This window comes from Vidua chalybeata, chromosome 12 (assembly GCF_026979565.1).
Source record: "Vidua chalybeata isolate OUT-0048 chromosome 12, bVidCha1 merged haplotype, whole genome shotgun sequence".
Classification (NCBI taxonomy): domain Eukaryota; kingdom Metazoa; phylum Chordata; class Aves; order Passeriformes; family Viduidae; genus Vidua; species Vidua chalybeata.
In genome coordinates, this window is record NC_071541.1 from 8,877,729 (window position 1) to 8,900,051 (window position 22,323).

The 22,323-nt window shown below is 35.2% G+C and overlaps 1 protein-coding gene across 12 annotated transcripts in view; it reads left to right on the plus strand.

Moving 5' to 3' along the window:
- Positions 1 to 22,323, plus strand: part of CFAP20DC (CFAP20 domain containing) — a 68,558-nt gene that overhangs the window by 40,342 nt on the left and 5,893 nt on the right. For all 12 annotated transcript variants that reach the window (XM_053953703.1, XM_053953704.1, XM_053953696.1 and 9 more), the window contains 3 exons: positions 2,620 to 2,820; positions 9,019 to 9,080; positions 22,196 to 22,287. In XM_053953703.1, coding sequence (XP_053809678.1) covers positions 2,620 to 2,820; positions 9,019 to 9,080; positions 22,196 to 22,287 — 355 coding nt within the window. The remainder of the gene's footprint in view (positions 1 to 2,619; positions 2,821 to 9,018; positions 9,081 to 22,195; positions 22,288 to 22,323) is intronic.

Genomic DNA, 22,323 nt, shown 5'->3' on the forward strand with positions numbered 1-22,323 from the left:
TACAGGGGACTAGTAAAGGAAAAAAAGTGCTTAACCAAGTCTTCTGCAATTTATTTGCCTGCTGCTTAATATGCTTTAAGGACCTGGTTTCTTGTAATGTTTTATTCATGTTTTAATAGAGTTCTCTATTATTAAGTTCAAATATTTTTAATTAAGCAAGAAGTATAGCCCTCTGGGAAATATTGCAAGCATGTAGATAGCTGGTAATTAAAGTTTTCCACACGTATAACTACATTCAAACAATTCTGAATAAATTATTTGAACCCAGAAGAATGCAAATGTCATTATATATGAAAAAAAATCCTTTAAACAACAGGTTTTATCAATATAGCAAAAGTTTTAAGTGCTTAATAAAAATACTTTATTGTAAGGGAAAGATATTCAAATAGACAAGATAAGCTTTTAATTACTAAATGAAATATTAATTTTAGACAAATTTATGAGTATTGCAAAATTACTTCTTACATCAAAAGATTCTCCTAAATTACAAAGTTAACTTAATTTCAAATTCAGTTTTCAAATTCTCTCTTTGAAAACCAACAAAGACATAAAATTTTTGAAGAGGCTTTTTGGTAGTAGTCATCTAAACTTGAAGAATAAATATTCCAAACTATTTCTCCTTCATTAGTTTATTTTAGGGGATGTTTAATACAGAAAATGGTCATAGCATCTCTTCTCATTCCTGACTATGGTATTTTCAGAGACCATTACAGGAAAAGAAAACAGAATGACAATTTGACATAAGCTAGGGAGGGGGAACAGCAGATGTTTAGAATTATGCTGTAATAATTCCAAAAATCTATGCATCTTTCTTCATAGATGTAAAGGAAAATACAAGCAAGTTTGGGCAATTTTTTGTGCTTTTATTAAAAAGAGAATGAGAAAAAAAGTTCTTTTAATAGTTAGTGCTTTTATTCTGCAGAGCACCAGTTCATTCTGTCAGTTTAATGACTGCATACCAATTATATGAAGGAAGAAAGATAAGCCAAAGCTTCTCTTATAATAATCAAATCACTGCAGAAGGTTTACATATAGGAAAATTAACAGGAAATCAGCATGTTCAATAAGATCAATAAAAATTACAGCAGCTGCAGATCTGGTAGAATATTGATCCATTCGAGCAAAGCAGGCTCCCCAAGCACAACAAAGAGGAGAACAAATGACTAACAATCACTGAGCTAGTAACAGGCATTCAGAAAGGGTCTAGAGAAAACTTCTCATATTATTTTAGGATTAAAAATGTAAGTAGTCATCGCAATATTCAGGAATGAAGCTTGGACCTCATTAGCAAGGCTTGTAAAAAAGGAATGGTAACTGCAAACTGCTTCTGTCATCTTATGCTTTGTATCTGCTGTAATCTTCTTGTACTTTGTGTCTTATAGACATAGGAAGAAAGCAAAGGAGTTATAATTTCACTATGAATTCTGGTGTAAGGTGACTTCTGTACCCCTCAAAGATACACTAAAAGATTACACACCACATTTCATAGGAGGAAAAGTTGTCAGTGTTAATGTCACTTGTACTGCTGACTTGTGTGTGTTCTTGAGGTCTTCAGTTCTCTGTTGCCTTCACACAGAAAAAGAGACTGAGAGATCCTCCCTTCTGCCAGTAATATGATACATTCCTGGTCTAAAAGCTCCATTCTCTTCACTAGAATCAAAGCTCTGTCCCTCTTTGGAATACTGTTATATAGTGTCTCACAGCCCACTGGCCAATATTCCAGTGATCTAAATCCATTCAAGTCCTGGTCACTGCCTGGATTCACTTTTCAAGCAGATATGCTTTCTACTTACATTTAGAACCAAAACTACACGTCTCAAGTACTAGACTTTTTCCTTTGTGAAAGAGCAATCTATGTGGACCCTTTAAAAAGGGGGAATCTTTTCTTAAAGGAGGTGTTCTTTAAACAAAGATAGTGCCAACAGCAGGTTGGGTGACTTTAAACTATCTTATTTAAGGTTTTGAGCAAGGCTTAAGTACCAACTGCAAAATGGTTAGTATGTGTTTGCAGCTTTTGGCCTGTGGATCAAGTTAGGTATAACAATTAGGGTTATATTAACAATTCCACCAGTGGATTTGAAGAAAAGTGAAAAGACATTGAAGTTTACTTGAAAATTCATACACTAGCAAACTGCCAGAATAACCTTTGAAATTTAGTGTTGACATGGCGTTCCAGAGAAATTTTATGCTGTGCTTGACCAGTAACTAAATGTTACATTGATGGTGTTGATGATACTGTGATAACTGTGGGATTGGCTTTAATTCAAGATTTTATTTAACAGCTGATGGATTTTTGAACTTCTTAAGGCCTGTTTTTATCTTCTATTTTTAATTGCAGCGGAACAACAACTTCACCAAACACCCTGGGTCAAAACTGCAGTTCATTACAGTTCTTGAGGTGTTCCTCCTTTCTGTAATTGTTTATAAATGCGCTTGATCTTCATAGATGAGCAGAAATCTGTCAACTAATTTTTTCTAGTAAACATTTTTGTTTCTCTTTCAGTATTGAAGCTTTTTGAAGATTCTCTGGGATATTCTCCAAGGTCTCTCTGGGTTTCATTCATCTATTCTGTTCGGTGATCCTGTCTGTATTGTTGACTTTTCCATTTTATTTCACAGGAGTATGACAGGAAGAAGTACCAGTCAAATAGACTGAGTTCATCTGAACTACAGACGCTGGCCAGCATGAAGAGACAACAAAATGAAGAATTATGGGATGCTGGGGTCTCCCATGGGCTGAGCGCCGCACAGATCGATTGCTGCAATGTCAACCTAAATATAGGTGATGATACAGCAAACTGGAACTCTTGTTTCCCACCAGTAAGTCTAAACCCACAGTATTTTCTTAGGGGTCTTGAATACTAAATTTTCTTTGAGTAGAGTTGAAATTTAAGGTATCATTACCAAAGGCTCTTACAACTTATCAAGTAAAACATTTAACCAAGGCACACGCACTTCCAGCATGTTCTCTAGTACCACCATGGATAAAGAGCAAATCTATTATATAAATTTCTTCCTAGATTCCTGAATAATCATGTAGGCTGTACAGTTCATCACAATACTGGCTGACAACCTGCAGGTGTGTGATATAGTACTTAAGAATAGATCCAAAATGAATGAAACCCAGATATACCAGTCAGAAGCTACATTACAGTGTGAGTAATGGAAAATAATTGCTTCTTGCAATGATAAAGTCTCATTACTGAAAAGCTAAATGCTTAAAGAACTGAAGCAGGAGAAAGCAGCAAAAAGCTAGTGCTCAGTAGTTCTGAGCACTTAGTGATCATTATGTATTTTACACCTTGGATCATTATTTGTCCTGGTACAAAGTGGTACAGAATCACACACAGCTGCACTATGTGACAGTACTGCTATAAGAAGCAGAGTATTTGTTGCATTCCACCAAAAAGTATTGAATGTATGAAAGCACAGAATAGCATTTCAGGAACTATATAAAGGTACTAGCAGGAGCTGCTGTAAAACTAGATAACCTCATACTCCATATATATATCAGCAATATAGCTGTTATTTTATTACAGTTGAGGCAATAATAAACAATGAATGTGGCTTAAATAAAGCACACAGCACAGCTCTGAGGCAAATCCAATGTTAGAAAATGAAGCACAGCTGTGTTGCCCCAGTATAAACTATTGCAGAGTAAATGCTCTAAAATGGTAGGTGCAAATTACCTTCAAGGTTCTACAGAGCCCAAATAGAGGCCTGTAGCAGCAACTTTCCATAGTGAATGATCAACACAGTGCTGGAACTTTGGAGTACCCTGTTAAATTAAGGTTTCAAATGAGAAGAAATGTGTTGATAAGTGGGTAATTGTACAAATAAGAACTTGATTTACAGAGGAATATTTTGCAGGACATCAGAGAAACATTAGTTGATATTAACTATTTGATATACATCTCCATTTACACATTTTGTTAATTTAATATTTCCAATGTGTTTTTTCTGTACTTATTAAATAGGCTCAAACGTGGTTCAAATCTGAAAGACCAGACAAATGGAACTCAATTAAATATAGAGAATAGAAGTCTCATTATTTTTTTAGCAGTTTAATTATAATGAAATTGATAAGAATATTTAGACATGTCAGGTTTGGATAATACAAATTACATGACTAAAACAAAATGAACTTTTAAAGTAAAATGTACTGCTGCAGTATTCAGTAAAGCACAATGTGATTGCAAAGACTTTGATATACTTTGATCTTACTGCCTTGATCAACTTCTTAGCTTCAATCTAAAATAGTGTTTAGATATAATAGGTTAGTAATATAATTTGCAATTTAATATAGTTGTAGTTTTTCATAACAGCCCTTTATGGACATCTTTCTCTACATAATTAAAGAATAAAAAACAAGATTTTGTCTTTGAGAGAGTTCTTCACATTCCATTCAGCCGACTGAAGAGTTTGGTGTGCCTTACACATCCAGCTTTGTCAGGTTTCTCCTTGCATTTTGCAAGGTGAATATTGAGGGTTCAAGATACAATGGCAAGAATCTCATTTCCAAGGAGGGATAACTTAGGAAGGAAACCTAATCTTTCTCAGATAAAGACTAACCATTTAGTCCCTCACAAAAACAAAGAAATTCAGCTTTCGAGGTCTTCCATACCCATTTTCCTCAGCCTTTATGGAGAGCAGCACTGTACCAGTACAGGGTTGGGCAGTCCCCAGAATCTCCTGCTTCATTTCATATTTTCCTTGCTGAGATATCAGCCAGAATACCAGCTATTCATGGATATGATGGAAGTTTTTTTGAGTATGGATTTGTGTGTTTAACACTACTCAATGTAATTCTGTTCCAACATTTGGAAAAATGCGGAGTATCTATGTGAGGGTGATAATTCACTTTGTAGACCATTGGTATCTAAGAAGGCTGTTAACAACATTTGTTAATGGAGGTGATTATTTAATCACCCCACATTCTTTTAACATGGAAGCTTTTAAAAGAGTATTTGGGGGAATTGTTGGTATGATGATGTTAAATGTCAGTATATTTTGAAATGCTTACAACATTTCAGAAGACTTGGGAATAGCGATGCTGTGCCAGTATTCAAATGGTTAGCTGAAATGAAAGACTTTAGTCATGCATTCTCTTTCTGTAAGACTTAAAATAATGGAATTATAGAATACTTTCGTTTGGAAGGGACCTTTAAAGGTAATCTAATCCATCCCTCCTACCACTGGGCAAGGACACCTTCCACTAAATCCAGTTGCTCAGTTCCCCATCCAACCAGGCCTTGAACATTTGTAGGGATGGGCAGTCACAGCTTCTCTGGGCAATCTGTTCCAATGCCTCATCACCTACATTGTAAAAAAATTCTTCCTCACATCTGGTCTAAATCTACACTCTTTTAGTTTAAAACTGTTGCCCTTTGTCCTACCACAACAGGCCCTACTGAAAACTCTGTCCCCATCTTTCTTGTAAAGCTTCCTTTAGGTTCTGAATGGCTGCAGTAAGGCCTTCCCAGAGCCTTCTTTTCCCCATGCTGAATGGAGAAAAAAATGGAGAAAAAATGGAGAAAAAATGGAGAAAACCCCAACTCTCTCAGCCTGTCTCCACAGGAGACATCTTCCAGTCCTCTGATAATTTTTCCAGCCCGCTCTGGACTCACTCCATCAGGTCCATGTCTTTCCTGTGCTGAGGACCCCAGAGCTGGACACAGTACCCCAGGTAGGGTCTCACAGAGGCAGAGTAGAGGGGCAGAATTCCCTCCCTGAACCTGCTGCCAATGCTTCCTTTGGATGCAGCCCAGGATACAATTGGCATTCTGATCTGACAGGTCATGTCTAGCTCTTCATCCCCCAATACTCCCAAATCCTTCTCCACAGAGCTGCTCTCAATCCCTTCATCCCCCAGTACTAGTAAATTCCTAATTTTCTCAGCTTCCAGTTTTTATAAAGAAGTGTTTCTTATGTATATATTTATTCTTTATATGTATATTTCTTATGTAAAAAATATATGTGTAGAATAAAAGCAATTTTATTTTTATGTCTCTGATCTTTAGTACCACTATCATTTGAGTTAAGAGAATTTTCAAATGCTCAATCCTTCCAAAATCAGATGTACAAACTGCAGAAAACTTTATAGATATAGATATAGATCTGTAGCCATCTTCCAATTGCATAGGTAAATTATTTTAGCAGTGCAGTATATAGAAAAGAAATAGAAATAATTCTCACATTGGAATTTGAGAAATTAAGTACAGCTTGAAATTCTTGTCATGATTAAACTTTCATGCTTACATGTGTTTCCAGGTTGTATCTTTCTGATTCTTCAAATCAGTAGTATCAATTGCTTTCTCTTATGTTTTTCAAAGATAAATAAGGAGTATTTTCTTACTTTTCTTCATTTTATACATTTGTGTCCTTTAGGTGGAATCTATGGCAACAGCACCACCAGAAGGCAGGTTTTTGTGTATCTTTAATTTTGAAATACCTTTGATGTTTTGCAAGGCAGGGCAGGGTATAATCATGTTAGATAGTGAATTTATGTATCAAAGTAACATTCTATATATAAACCACATTCTAAGTGAGTTTAATTTTTTTCATCACTTAACCATTTTTAGCCTGATTTCCAGAATCATTGAAAAGTGTCAAGTTACTGACTTTAATGAATCTGAGAAACCCTTGTGAATGTAAAGGCACATAGATCAATCACATTATTGAGCTGCAGTTAGAACAGATGTCCTTAACAACTACAAAACAGATACACTAAAATTGTGGATTTATATTCTATGATAGTCTACCAAGAATTGAATATATGCTGTCAGGAGAAAATGTTGATATGTAAGTGGTTTAGCTGCTGTAAACTATGACAGCCAAAAAGGAATAAAATCACTTTGAATATTATACATTAGCTAGTATAACCTCAGTTATAAATATGAAAAACTTCTACTTTAAAATGGGTTTACTTTGAAGGAGAATTGTAAACCCTTGTAAAATGTGTGTGGGGCACAGTTTCAATTCAATAATATGTGTATGTAGAGCTAAATATTTTTAAATATTTTATTTGACCATGTCTTGCCTGAATGTTTTCTTAAATCTTAAGACCTATGAAAATCCATGCTAGGTTTGCAACACTATGAAAGACACAGTTCTCCATATTGCAGAATGTAATGTGAAGTTTATACTCATACATATATACACTATCCAAGAAAATCTGCAAAGCTTACAAAACATTTCTGTTTAAATGCCTTGTTTTATTCTAGAGATCTTGTAAGACTTTCTTGTCCTGTCAGAGAATTGGCCCATTCAGCTTCTTGAATAGTCGTTACCACACTTCAGACACCAATTCAGACACAACACAAACATTCTGGAAAAGATCTATATGAGAATTCAGGATACCTTACTTACATATGGTCCCTGTTTCTCATCAGAAATGCAGAGGAGAAGGATGATTCTCCTAATTGCTCACTGATATATCCTGGAAGCTTGTAGTGGTATAAGAGTGATATACTGTTGCGTTAGCAGAATCCAAATTATGCCCACCACTAAAACATGTCTTTCAAGTAAGGAGTGCTCACAGAGAAGAAAGATTACTTGTTCCACAAACAAATTCCTAAATATAAATTCAGTTACATAAGTCTTGATGTGAAAAATATTTGAAACAGTACTTCCAGGTTCATACCTAATTTGTGGAAGGTCTTTTGGCCTCCTTTGTGAGTCTTCAGAAAAGAAAGCCACTTAATACAGAAATGGTCTGGCAGAACTGAAGTCTGACAGACAAGAGGAGTGTTACTTAAACCCAGAATTATGCCAACTGTGAGCTCAGCTTGACAACCCCTGGAGAGATCTGTTCACATCAAGTCAAATTGCAAAACTGAGGAAGAGTATTCTTTACTATGAAATGAGACTAAAAATTATTTAGACAGATATTCTGGTTCATAGACTGACTAATTCATTCTCTGTCTTGTCCTCATCTTCCACGAGCTATCATCGGGGAATTGCACTATCCACCACCAGGCAGTGAGTCATATTTGGTAGTAATTAGGATGTCTTTCATCCTGAACATATATTTTACAACATCCCTTTCCATTTTCTGAAACCATGAGGACATACTCATTTTTATATTAATTTTTGTTTTAAAAAATTCATTTCTTAACACTTTTTATTATTTTAGCATTTAATGTACTAAATTGTACAAGTATTGTTAATGTATGCTTACATTTTCACTTCTTTTGCATTTCTTTCAATGATTTGTTTAGAACTGCTTTTGAGGTGTGTGATAATGGCAGGGAGAGTCTCTTCTGGTATAGCCACATATATTCTGGGAGAAAATGTATTTGTGGATTTTAGAATTCTTGAATTTTTTACATCAGTTTATTGATTTTTCTTGCAAATACCTCTTTTTAATGCCATAAGCCAAATGTAGTTTGAAACTTTTGGGGCATGTACTTACAATGGGTAGGTAAGATTTGACTGGGAAATTATCATGTTTTGTATGAATATTCATACCACCCTGTTAGCTATTCATGAACAGCTTAATCCAGGCGTCAAAGCTGCAGTGCCATGGAGAATCATATGTGCTTCAGTAATCTTCATTTAGGACTGCTAAAATCAGTATTATTGCTGCTTCTAACCTAGTCAGCCAGCCCTCTTACCTCTCCCTTGGTGTTTTATACTCTTAAAAATGGTTCGTTCTGCACAGATCCTACCAAGATTTTCTTCCTCATGCTTTGTGAGGAACACGTGTTCAATCCAGACTCTTCTGTCATATAAGACTTTACCACCCTCCATCTCTGAAATTTCCTGACTGTCCCAACACTCTCACAGGCAGCAGAGAAATAACTGTGTGATCTCCTCCTTAATTCATATGTACTTCCACCCAGACAAAAATCATCTTTAAAGTTGTACTTTTGTACAGTTAAGACCAGAATATCCATTTTTAATTTCACCTATAAGAAAAAAGACTGTAAAATTCTAATATCTGAAGCTGCAAATGTATATGCTCATACCAGACCTCTGACATACTTCTAAACAATCCATTATTTTTGTTCTCCACAGCCCGTCAGTCAGGAGCATCACTATCAGAAAGAAATGAGCCCACTTTCTCATTCCAGCCCACGGTAAGATTCCATTTATAGCCCAGGCAGTAAGGATTCAGTTAGAGTGTTCTGAATATTAAATGTGACACTCTTTGATTTAATCTTCAATCTCTTTTCAATTGCAACCTCCTCTCAGAGGGCTTTATTGCTCGTTTTAGTCATTGTCTACAGTATGTCTGAGCTGTCTGGGAACACAGAACTGAATTCTGCATGTTTTGGATGTACCACTGTGTATTTAAAGTATCTGACACAGGCCTTGCTCTTACATCTGCTTTGATGTGTGATTCAGCAAATTGTCCTCATCTCACATACATATACTGTCATTTCTTTCTCCCTCTCTGCTTTGAAGGCTTAGAGCTAGAATTCTGTATGTGACTGTAGGTGTCAGGGAATCAATTGGTTCCAAAATATTTTAATGCTACTTATTAAGAAAGGTTTTTTTTTTTTTTTTCAATAGATAGCCCAGTTAGGAGAGGGGGTTACAACACTCTGGGATAGAGCAAAAGGATCCTGTCTACAGCATATTTTGTGTGTCAGATTTTTAACTTGATCTGTTTTGTTTGGAATCAGGAACAAAATCCCTGTGAATTCAATGTAAGGTGAGATGTCAAGAGGAGGAGGTGGCTAAGGAAAATTAATCACATTGAAACTGTTGAGACAATCAAGATTAATTGTCCAGTTCCAGACCTGCTTTGTACCTGTGAAACCTTGAACATCACTTTGTCAATTTTTTAACTGCCTGAACAAGAGGTGTACTAATTTTTAAAAGCAGTCCTATTTCACTTTCACTTGGTGTCATTAATGTGGATTTTGCTTGTCCAAGTTTTAACTGGATGATGTATGTGTGTTGGGGGCAGGGATAGGAGGAGAGGACATTTCAGTTACAACTTCTTTATATTTTACCAACAGTCTGAAATGCTTTCTGAGGGTTCACTGTCAGTCAGTTGTGCAGGATAATATGTTTCTCCTCACACAGATGTTTTCAGACACTTGTCTCACTTGCTATCCATATCTTTATGGATTCAAAGTCTTCTGATTAGATTTTATGAAGTGAACAATCTGAAACTTTCTGTGCAAGTTCACCCAGATGCATCAGTGCAAGACACAGCCATATATTTCCAGTATATTCCTGGAGTTAAAAGAATAATCCTGGATTCCTGTTCCCTTTCACATGTAAATCAAGGTACTTATGTTTGTCTAGATGACCTCTCTGCCTTGGGTGATGGTTGTCTAAGGAACCATCTCCTTATGAGTTGTTGAATGGATGAAGTGGGCAGAGATAATTGACTACAGTCCACAGAGTACAACAGGAGGTACCTTGAGACAGAACTTTGGACTCTTTATTCCAAAATTGATTTTATAGTTCTGATGACATTATAATTGCCAGTATTTTAGTGCAAGCTACATGGTTTGTCTTCTTTTTGCCCATACGTTGGTTAAGTCAGGTTTTATTAAGTTGTTTTTATGCATGTGCTAAAGCAATTTGGTACTTGGTACATTTTATATACTGTAAAAACAAATAAACACCATTATCTGTAAAAAGAAAGTGTTTCCTCATATCAAGTTAATATGATCAACAATGAAAACTTGTATTTCCGTATAATAAAATTTAAAACAAAATAGTATAATTTATTACTTAGTTCTTATGCTATTTTAATCCAGTATACACAGTAGACTTAAATTTCCTTAGAAATCATTTTCGAGAAATGCAGGTGGTATTCATAAAATACCTGACTTGAAAGTGCCTCATAAATTCAGTAACCCTTGTGAACTGCCAGAAAAGCATTATTGGGCTGTAAATACAGAAGATGACAAAATTATGAGGTCAGTTTGCATCATGATATAAAAACTGGAGATGATGTGACTTGAATACCATTATTCACATCGTTACCTTTCATTTATAATGGAAAACTGTAATGTTTTTCACAGAGGATGGGTACCTAAATAAGGAGGAAGTAAAATTAATGGTAATTCTACAACTTAGTTCCTAAACTGTTCCTAAAGGCAATTTTAGCAAATCCTGTATAAGCAACTAGAAAATGTCTAAAACTTTGTAACCCTACTGTAGCTTTGTAGGGAACACATGGAATATTTGAAATAGAGCCCCTTTAGGTGTGTGGGTGTAAATGCTATGGTATAAAGACAGTTACCTGGTGCATTTACTGAATTGACAAATAGTTTTTTTTGTAAAGAGGGGCAAAGAACAGGTCTTGAGAGTAATTTTTAAAAGTGTAGTAGTGATATCTTCTGGGAAATGAGAAGAGACCAATGTGGAAGCTATTGTCCAGTAAATGTAGGTTCTGTCCATAATAAGATAAAAGGACAAGCCAGGAAAGAAAGCCTGTGAAGGTAATGGAAATTCAGTCAATAAAAAGACTCAGCTTGACTCATTGTGCATTGGTTCCACTGGGTAAAGGTCATAAGTCTGCCAAGAATATTGCTCCTGCCATAGAAATCAGCCTACCTGGTGCTGCTCTGCAAGGCAGAGAACCAGTTAATGAAAAGAGACAGCTGAGGGCAGAGGCTGCAGGGCCAGGAGAGTGAGGTGATGTGAGTGTTTGGCCCTGGCCCTGCAATTCCCACAACTGATGTGCTGCTGCCAGAACTCGGGAATTGCTTTCTTCTCTGCAAACAGGGAGCTGTAACCGTCCGTGTTGCTTCTTCCTCCAGTGCAAGGACTACATTCTGCTATATAACCAGCATCTACTTAGTAAGATTTTCTCCTCCAAACTATTTGTGTGTTATAGAAGGTTTGGAAGTTTCACTAAAGGAAATCCTGGAAGATCATAAGTATTCTAGAATTTCTGCCATACTGAACTGTGATCTCCAGAGCTGCTCTCTGAAAAGATCACTTGAACCTAATTCATTAGACTTTTATACACTTCTACAGATGCTCTCCAGAAAATTTATTTCTGATAAAAGATGATTTTTCTGCCTTAGAGAAAGGTTTCAACTTATTAGAAAAACCCTATCTTTGTAAACATTGCCTCACTAGATCCTGTCTTGGCATCCTACTCAACTCTTCCAAATTACAAATAAAATTTGTTCCTCTTGTTCAAACAGTTGTTCCACAGAAACTGCACTAAAGTAGGGCACAAATATTTCAACATTTAATTGAGTATCCTTTCACAAGAAGTATATTTTACTTAAATAATTTTGTGCCAAATATGCATGGCTAAATTTTCAATTAGTTTTTATCCAGATGTTTCTATTTCAGTTTCTTCTGTCTAAAATTAGCTGATAAGTTCTGCAGCCTCTGACAAATGATTAAGAGCCATTGACCTCCCTTCATGTGAGCTTGGTATGAGCTGACTAAAGCAGGTTGTCTTGTCATTGTAACCTGCATTTGTTAAGTTAGACTGATTGGGATGTCATCATTATTCTTCCCTCTACAATCAACAAAACAAAAAAACCTAAACAATGCAATCGACCCAAAGAAAAGTAAATAACATTTTCATTCCTTTTATGGTAAACGTTATAGATTTGAGATTTGTCACCACAAAATGTTTCACTGATATGGAGAGTGGTGTGTTTGAGGAGGACAATAACTTATAAAAAAAAGTTGTTGGTTTTACCTTAAGAAAAAAACAAACACGAATCCTCTGTTGCTACTTTATCCAACAATGCAATTTTCTTATTTTTGCAGTGGTATGCATGCACAGCACTTCAGGTAATGAATCATGAGCTGCATAAACATTTACCATTAACTAAAAGTATCTTTTAATGATATTCAAGCTTGATGACTGATTTAGGTATGTTAGTTATAAATATAAATTATCTGTAAATATAATAAACACCTCTTTCTGTGCATTCTGAACACTCTATTGGTTTTAGAGAAGAAATTATTTCTTTCTCTTTCTTTGAAATTTTCTTCTAGAGAAGTCTTTTTTCAGAACCTATGGTTACCATATGTATTGCCATTATCATGGTAGCTGACATTTGCATAATTTGCATAATATCAGTGATTCCAGCATAAAAAACACATCAGCTGTAAACTTTCAAATATTAAAAATATCTTCAGCTTTGAGACTACCATTCTAGTACTCTCATCCATCCCAGATGAAAACTAAACATTCCAATAGCTGGTGCATGTGTTATTATACCGTTGAGAGATTCTGTAAAATTAAACTCACCCATGAAATGGTGCAGTAAAAGAGGGATTGCAGCTATAACATTTATTTGCACTACACCAGAACCTCTCCCGCGTGCAGGGTGTGAAATTCAGGCACAAGAGCCCTTTGTATTTCCATGCAAAAGTTTGAATAGCAGAATAACTTAGTTAAGAAACACATTTAAAGACTGCTTTTTTCAAACAAAGAAGCATATTTATTCTTATGATTCATTATAAGATCATACAACACCATTACTTCTGCAAAACAGACAATATTACATTATGAAGTACTATAAAATTACACAACAGTTGTCAAAATAAGTGAACAAGAACAATGTATCAGAAAATGTACTTTGGTTTTTATTTTAGTTGTTCAGTTACTTACCCACAAAATAGAGTAATTTGCAGTAGGTCTCGACTTAATTCCAGTCGTTAATCTGAATTAGCAAAGTTCTGCTGCATTTGTCAGGCAATAATGTGCATGGAAAAGAACATGACAAAAGAATTAAATGGCACAGGAACCATCTAATTGAACAGGTTACATTTTTTTAATCATGATGCTAAAAAGCTTAGCTGCAGAAAGGTTCTGGAGAACCAAGTAGCTAACATGTTAAAGCTTGTTAAAATAATCCAAAAATGGCTTTCCCTTGTATGGGAATCTAAGAACATGGAAACATGACAGCATATGCACTAAGGATTTAAATGTAAAACATGGCAAATGTTTTTTAACATGCTGTTACATCCATGTCAATGTAAGGTAGTCTATTTCTTCTTCCTCTTCTTCTTCTTTTTTTAATTTATTTTTTTTAGCTTCAGGACTTACCAAGAATAATTTTATTGGTTGCACATTTTTCCGGGTATTCTTGGGCCATTCAAACAAAGGCCGTGCTTATATGTAAAGATGGAGAATAGGCAGTAAAAGATTTTACCTCTCAGACATGTCAGATTGAAAGGACAAGCTCCCTGTTCCCAGACTGTTACAGTCTCTCCACACTCAGCTGAGCTCTTGCCGTGGGCCTTTACCCATGTGGCTTTTCCCAGGGCATCTCCGTGTTTATGGATGTTTATGGATGTTACGCATCTCCGTGTTTATGGATGTTACGCATCTCCGTGTTTATGGATGACAGGTTGCTTTGGTGCAGCCACAAGTCAGCACCTAAGGTCATAGCCCATCTTCTGAAAACTCTGAGAGCCCTGGGAACTGCACAGAACAGTCAGATGTTGTTGGTGGCTGGTTATGGAAAAAGAAATTACTTTGATTGCAACAAGACTTCTTAGTCACTAGATTCAGGTGCTTCCTGAGCTGGTAGAAGAGTAAAACATAATTTCTTTTAAAAATTTTATTTAATTGTTAAAAGTATGCCAAAAAATAAGTATGTCCTACCTAACAGACACTTCATTAAATGTGCAAATCCATTTCATTCACTGATCAATGAGTATCTAATGTACTTACTAGAATTTACTTGCTTTGGTTAGATTAACACAAAGGAATTTTGACACACCTTTGCAAATGCATTACTTCAAATTTATACTCCTGATCTTCTGATAAATGAATCACAAGTACCAAGGAAGAAAGAGCTAGTACTTTACTTATATCAGGTGTTAAAACACTGGTTTTCTCTACTAGTGCCATTTATATTGCTAGTGAATATCCAGACTATAATCTAGCCAGCAAGCTAACATAGTGATGATCTAAAGGTTCAGTCTTTAAGTAAAATTAAATGTTCTTTCCATTTAACAGAAACTATGATAGCAATTTCATGTATTTAACTACAAAATATAGACCAAATAGCAAAATATATTCATTACTAAGATGCTAAACCTCCAAATTCAGGTAATTTGTAATTTTAAATGTAGATAACTGTGTATGGTTTTAGTGACCTGCACAAAATTATCATTTCAACTTTGATAATGAAAGACAAACTGGAAAGTATTAACAGGTGAGATTTTCAGCCAATACCAGTCAGCATGATTATAGTGTAGATTCCTGTGGTAGCACCTTACTTTATCTAAATATCTTGTTTAGTAAGTAGAATTCACATCTCCTTTGTTATACTTGAATCCAATCTAGCACCCCTAAGATAGTTAATTTAGAGATTTAAGACTTTAAGAGCAGATTCAAGTGTTCCCTGCACAGTTGCACTTGTACTTTTTATGATCTCATGGACAATTAAATTATTTGGCTTTTAAGGAAGTCCCTGCCTCCATTAGAAGTGCAATGTTTGGCAAAATGGACTTGCTGAAGTGGTTTGGAGGAAGGAAAAAGGCATTTTCTAAATATGCCTGTGATTTTCTCAATCTCAGTGCTTGGAAAAAAAGAAAGTTCCAGTAAGGCATACAGTAAATGAAGATATTATGTATTAGGGATGGAATGAATCTGTCACTTTGACGGATTGTGAGGCAGAGAACAGATTAACAGATTACTCATAGTCAGAATGCAGCTCACTGTGAAAAATGTGCAGGAAATGATAAGTGTTGCTTTGTGCTGATTTAATGATATCCTGAAACTACAGTAGCACTCGAGGAAAATAACACAATTTTAGCTCATGGCTTACTTTTTTTTTTAAATCATCAATGTATTGCCAGATTGCCCTTAAATACTTTTGAAAATAGAACTTTCAATATATGCAAAGTCATAGGAAGATATATATTTATGTTATTTTTCAAGATTTTTGTTAAAATATACATTCAAAATCCTTGATTTTTTTATGTATAAGTATACTCTGTATTCTTTAGGTAGTATATCTTCTGCTTCTGTGAACTCACTCAGCTTTTCATTTAAAAAAACGCTGTTTTTCCCACCTGGAACTGAGTAGCACTGAACAGTTATGGATGTAGAAATTAATACTGAATTTGTATTCGTTTATGGAATTTTATGGAAAAACTTACAAAATTTCAAGAACTTGAATTGTTTAAAGCATTTTAGATACAATAATGGACAATGTAAAGCTCAGGTGATTTCATAATTATTACAGTCATATGTACTGGCAGAACCTGAAATTAGTTTCAACATATTTTCAAATAATAATTAAATTTTGTACATACGTCAAATAAATCTCATCATTAATAGCCTACAAAAGTAATTGCTTCACTACTGAACCTATTATTGAAGAATTTATTTCTATGGAAGTACTCCTGTTAAAAAATAAACCCAAACCTCCCCTTATGCATTCAGGACTTACATGTGACAAAACAGAAGCAAAACAGGTGTGTGTAGGTAATTTGCCTTAAGTTAATAAAGTTACACATGTGCCTGAAGCTGATGAGATATGGAAATAATTGAAAATTCACATCTTTTAATATAGAGGAGCCTAACCAGCAACTCATGCTCCAAAAAAGTTGGATCAGAGAATAGATGAGGGGTCTTACAAGGAGCATTATAAAGCCAGGTGACTTTTTATTAATTTATCTAAGAACTGAGGTAGTCTCTACTAAATTTTCTCAAATAGATATAATTGAAATTGAAAACAGGAGGAAATTAGGTCTCTATCTTAGCAGAACTGGAGCATGCTTTAGATGGGAGTTGGCACTCTGCATTCAGTGCATCATGGTAAGATATCACTTATGCACTTTCAGCATTTGCAGCAGGATTTGCTCCACGTGATATTAAATACTGCTAATACAGCAGAAGTATGCACTGAGATTTAAGTTGATAGCTACACAAGATGTCAGGAATTGGTCCTTTTTTTTGTTAAAATATTTTTACAGTTGATTCATACATTGACATTTTCTGGCCCTCCACAGTTAGTCAAATAATCCACTGTAAAACCAGAGTTTAGCAAATGTTCTTCTCTTACTTCACCCAGGCACAAGTCCATTCTCCTCTCAAGTTCATAAAAATTCACCAAGTAGATGCAGTTAAATACGATCTTTTGTGGTTTTAGTGATTGTACCCTTCAGGTGCTGAATAGACTGTCAATCTGATGTGTTCATAATGATACAAAACTAAGGCTGGTTTTTAATTCCCTGATTTGATATAATGGCACTTTTGCAGTATACTACAAGGCTGAACAAATATTCCTTTTAATTTTGGTATAGATTGTTGGACAAAACCATACTAAAACTTTGAAGCATTTCATTTTTTTAATAAAGTGGATTAAATGATCCCATTGATTTAAGTAATACAAATTAAATGTGATCCAAAAGAAATGCAATAAAGTATGCTACCTCAAGACAGTGCAATATTAAAAATCTTTATATTAAGTGATTTGACATTTTCTCAGTCTCCCAATCTGCAAAAGTATCTGTGAAAAAATCAAACTGTCAAAGGTATTCATTAAGATTTCAATGAAAAACTACAGATTCTAAGGATTTCTGTTGATGGTAGTAATTTTAATACATTGTCATTGATAAGTGCTGCTTAATAAAGCATCACTAATTTTCTCAACAGACTTTGCTGATGGAAGCCTTTTTTCTGCAAAATTTACCATTCTGTCATAAAACTGAAAATGTTGTTCATAAGTCCAAAAGATTCGTTTCCTTTCCATCACAGTTCAGCTGTCAGTGACATTTCACTGACATGACTACTATTATCTGAAAGTATTTTTAAAGAATTTTTAAGTCATATTTTTTTAAGAAAAATGTAACAAGATTATACAACATTTGCATTATATTTTGGTATGGAGAATAGCTTTCAGAATAATGAAGAATTTTAGTGCAAGCTCTAAAAGTACATGATACTGTTGAGTGTCTGTGGAACCTATTCTGTGCCTTCCTACAATGCAGCTCACAATGTCAAAAGACAATATTTGGCATTCCACACTGTTATCAGGAAGCTCTAGATGGTTTATTGCACATTGATTGAATTGATTACAGCTGGAGGCATTGATAGCATAAATAGAGTGGGTTTAATTAGTCAGAATGTGTGATTAGCTTTTCTGTTTTAATGAGATAAACTAGCTTCTTTAATAAAAAATATATATTCTCTATTCTCAGAATATATTTCTATACTCAGAAAAAAAACCACAATAACCAGGAACACAGAGCACAGTCTGTGTTTCTCAGAATATTGCCAGTTGCCTCCATGCTAGTCCTTGACTTTTGTCAAGGTCTAACACATTTCCCAGGGTGCATTTTTTTTAAATTCACTGAAACCCACACCCACACACACACTTTAGTTCCTTCCTAAAAGCAGCTGCTGATTTTACTGTGGAAAGTTTGGTGTGACTGCTCAGCTGCAGCATCTGTCAGAATTCCTGCTGTAAAGTCACTCCTCAGAAGTTTATCCATCAACTGCCAGCACTTAATCTTCAGTGTAATTTAACCAGGAAGATTTCAGCACTCATGAGATTTTTTTTTTTAATTTCTCTTCAAGTTTTTAGGAGGTTAATTTAGACTTTGCTAACTTACAAAGTTAATTAGTAACTAACCTACTTACTAGAAGTAGTAAACCAGATTTTAATATGTATTGTGTAAAATGTTTTATCCTTCAAAGTAAAACTTAGTCAACAATGAAACCCTAATACTGTAATGTTTTGATTACATGTCTTGGTGGGAAGCAATTGAATATCAAAACTATTTGTTTTTCTTGGACATTGAGAGAAAAAACATGAACTGAATCAAGGCTGTCTTAATAGGAAATAATAAACTTTCCAACACATCTCTGTTGCTTCTGTCATTGATAAAAACCTCTTTGCCTCCTTCTAGAACCATCAAAAGCATTAGATCTTATACTTGTACCTCCTAGAAAAAGTAGTTATTCATCTACTGAGTCAGATAAATTAAAATAAATATGAATATGAAATTTAACACTTTAATATAATATTTGAGTCCAATAAATGAAGGACAAAATCAAAGATAAGATCACCTGGCTACTCAAAAAATCATTCCATCTCTGATTTCTCATACTTAATACTTCTTGCAGATCTTCCAGATAGGAGACTTCAAACTAAAATTCGTCCATTTCCTGAGTAATAAGACCTATTAATATAGCACAAATACTGGTTTTAACAACATATTATTAAATATTAACAACATATTATTTAATTTTAACAACATATTATTACCTTGTTCCCTTATTGTTTTCTAAATTAAATGCCTTTTTCTTTTCCATTGGAGGTAATTACCTTACTATCTTTCCTTCTTGCGAACATCCTCTCTGCTTCACAGGTCCTATTTTCTTTAGGAATTCCCTGATACATGTTTTATATAAAAAACACAAATCTTTAAATGCTTCTGGTTTATGCCAGACTGGTAGAACTGCATATGTACTCTAAAGCTTTTATATTTTGTAATTCTGTTGGTCTGACTAAGATAATTCTCTTCAGAAATGAGCACTGTGTTTCTGTCTCCTTGCCCTTTTGTATCAGCAGTTGCCCCAGCAGAAATATTCTAGTTCTTCTCTGGATCTCAAACATCTCTGGCTGTTGCAAAAGCTGTAGTGATTGTGGAAGGAAAGGCAGCTTGGGAAGCAGAGGTGTTATTGAGCACTCACAGTACTTCCTTACCTTCCCCAAATTTGATGCAGTTTCTCTGAGAGATCACCTTTGCCTTTGCTGGCTTTGTTTCGGTGCAGTTGTAGAGAATTGGGTTCGTGCTGCTGCTTTGTGCTGTCAGCCCACTCCTGTGAGGATGGTCAGAGTCTCATTGGGGCTGATTTTCAGGCAGATCAAACCACACATGCAAGAGACAGCAATGGAAAGTACATTCTACCATGCTACTGGGTATCAGCCTGCATTTAACTGTTATTCCTAAAAACTTCTGAAGCTTTGGTGTAGACAAAGAGCCTTTGGCTGCATTCAGGGAATGCAGATAAGGTGACAAGGACAGACAGCGAATAAGGAGAAGTCTAGGCAAGCACATGGCTCTGTGCATTGCTTGTACCAACTCCCAGTGGCCTCAGCTGAACAGCAGAACAGAAGGATTGGCTGGCCACACATGTGAAAATAATATGATGCTATAAGAAAATTTTAAAGTATGTTTTTTACATTTAGACATGATGGAAAATTCGATATCTCTTCCTTTAAATCTGCCATGCTACTTGCTGGATTTCTACACCAACAGTTCTGTTTCCTGAGGCGGAAAATTAGTTTTTTCCATTTTGACTGCAAACAGATAGGTGATTGTCCCCAGATTCAACCCAGATTGTGCACACATGCCAACAGGAGATGATATAGAATCAATAACAAGTCCAAAAGTAGGAGAAAAACTAAAAAAAAAAAAGCAGTCAGCATATTTTAGCAATTGTACCAGATGACTGAGCCTTGCCAGATTTCTCTGACAGAAGCAACTTGTACATGAGATCATGAAGGCTTTTCAGAAAATAGAAGTGTATTACTTATTTCCTTGGTGTTGGACAATCAAGTTGAGACAATTACAGTCTGGAATGTAAAGAAATCTGCCAAGCTTTGGAAAAATGTATCCCTTTTAGGCAAAGCCATGGATGTTGAAGTTCCCTCTACAGCTCTGGCTAATCTCCCCAGCCTGTAGCACAAGTTCACATGAATAATGCTTTTGTGCCAGCTGTTGGAACAGCCAGACATAAGATAAATCAATCCCAAACCAAGTTTAATTTACTCTTTAGAGCTGCAATGTTCCCATCAGCGTGAAGCAAACATATGGGAATTTATCCCCTTCCATACCTCTTGCCTTGCAGTGAAATAGGTTGGTCAAAAATGTTGGATTTGATTCTATCAAAATGAGGTGATTTATTGAGGTCCCTCAAATTCTGTGCTCAAGTGTTGAGTTGCAGTTGTTCAGTCTAGTTAATGATGATATGGAAGCTTTAATGTGTTACAGCTCTTTATTGCTGGAGAGGAGAGATGGGAACTTAAGGATCCATCAGCTATGCACAGTGTGCAGAGATTTATTTCATATGTGAAAAGTATTACAAGATGTGGTCACCTGAACAAAGAATGTCTTTGTGACATGGATTTGTCCTTCCAGGGCTATCTTTCTCTGATAGATAGTATTATATGAGTGACTTTGTCACTGCACTGCAGTTTGCAATAAAAAAATGTGACAACAATAACAATAAAAACAGCTGTTCTGTTTTCCTTTCTCTGAGCTGCAACATTCAATGACAGTGTTTCATAAAGTGGAGTATGTGAAAGGAACATTGACCTTTGCATGAATGTTTGATAGCATGAAAATCATTTTTAGAAGTCATGACACTAGTGTCCAGGAGAGATAATGTGTCCATGAATAGAAGAAAGTACTCTCTCCTCTGTGATGAAGATCCCATCAAAATCTTTTTCTTTACAGAAGTAAAATAGATACAGGACACCTGTGATAAGAGTCCTCTATATTCTCTTGCCAGTAGGTAGAATCATGTTATGTTCAATAGCAAATTTTTATCTATTACATACAAGATTTTATAACAATAGGAAATGGATAGAAATAATTACTTAGAATGTATTTGCCTAAGAATGTTTTTCCCTCCATATCAACAACAACATTCAGACTCAATCCAATGTTTCCTCTTCAGAAAACTGTAGTAGCATCCATTTCTGCCTAAGCTCAGCTCTAACTCACCACCCATCCAGAGAGGGAATGTTCTGTGTCTGTCACCCCCACTGCAGGGGCACCAAGCACTGCCAAGTCAGTGGTGACCAAACCTAACCCATCTTGTGATTGTCTTTGAGCCTCTTTCTTTGGAGGGGATAAGGATTTTTAATCAAATTGACTCCCACAGGTTGTTCATTCCAAGCCTTTATTTCTCAGAAAAAGACTCTGATGGGTCCTGCAGGCTTTCAAAGGATATCTCTGTGTGTTACTTGTACACCCTGTGCTGAGAGAACCACACCAGCTGAAATCTGAAAAGCAAACCTGACTTAAACCAGAGATTTTAATGTGAACAGAAGAGGTGAAAATGCCTGAATGGAGAAAGCCTCAACATTTAGTAATTACATTAACTGTAAAGTTTATTTTTATAATAATAAAATCCAGCTTGATTTTGTTTCAGAACACTTGACAACCTGCAGTTTCTTTTGGCTTTTTTTTTTTTTTTTAATAATCAAAAGAATTAGAAAAAAACAGGAACACTAACTGGGTTTTTATAGATGATGTTTTGATTTATATTTTTCAGGGACTGCTTAAATGTGTTCAGTCCCCCTATCATTCCTGGAAGCCAACAACTAGAAGAGAACACTAAATCTTCAACAAAACAGAGAACTCCAGGTAGGAATTTATGAAGACAATTAAAAGAACCTGGGT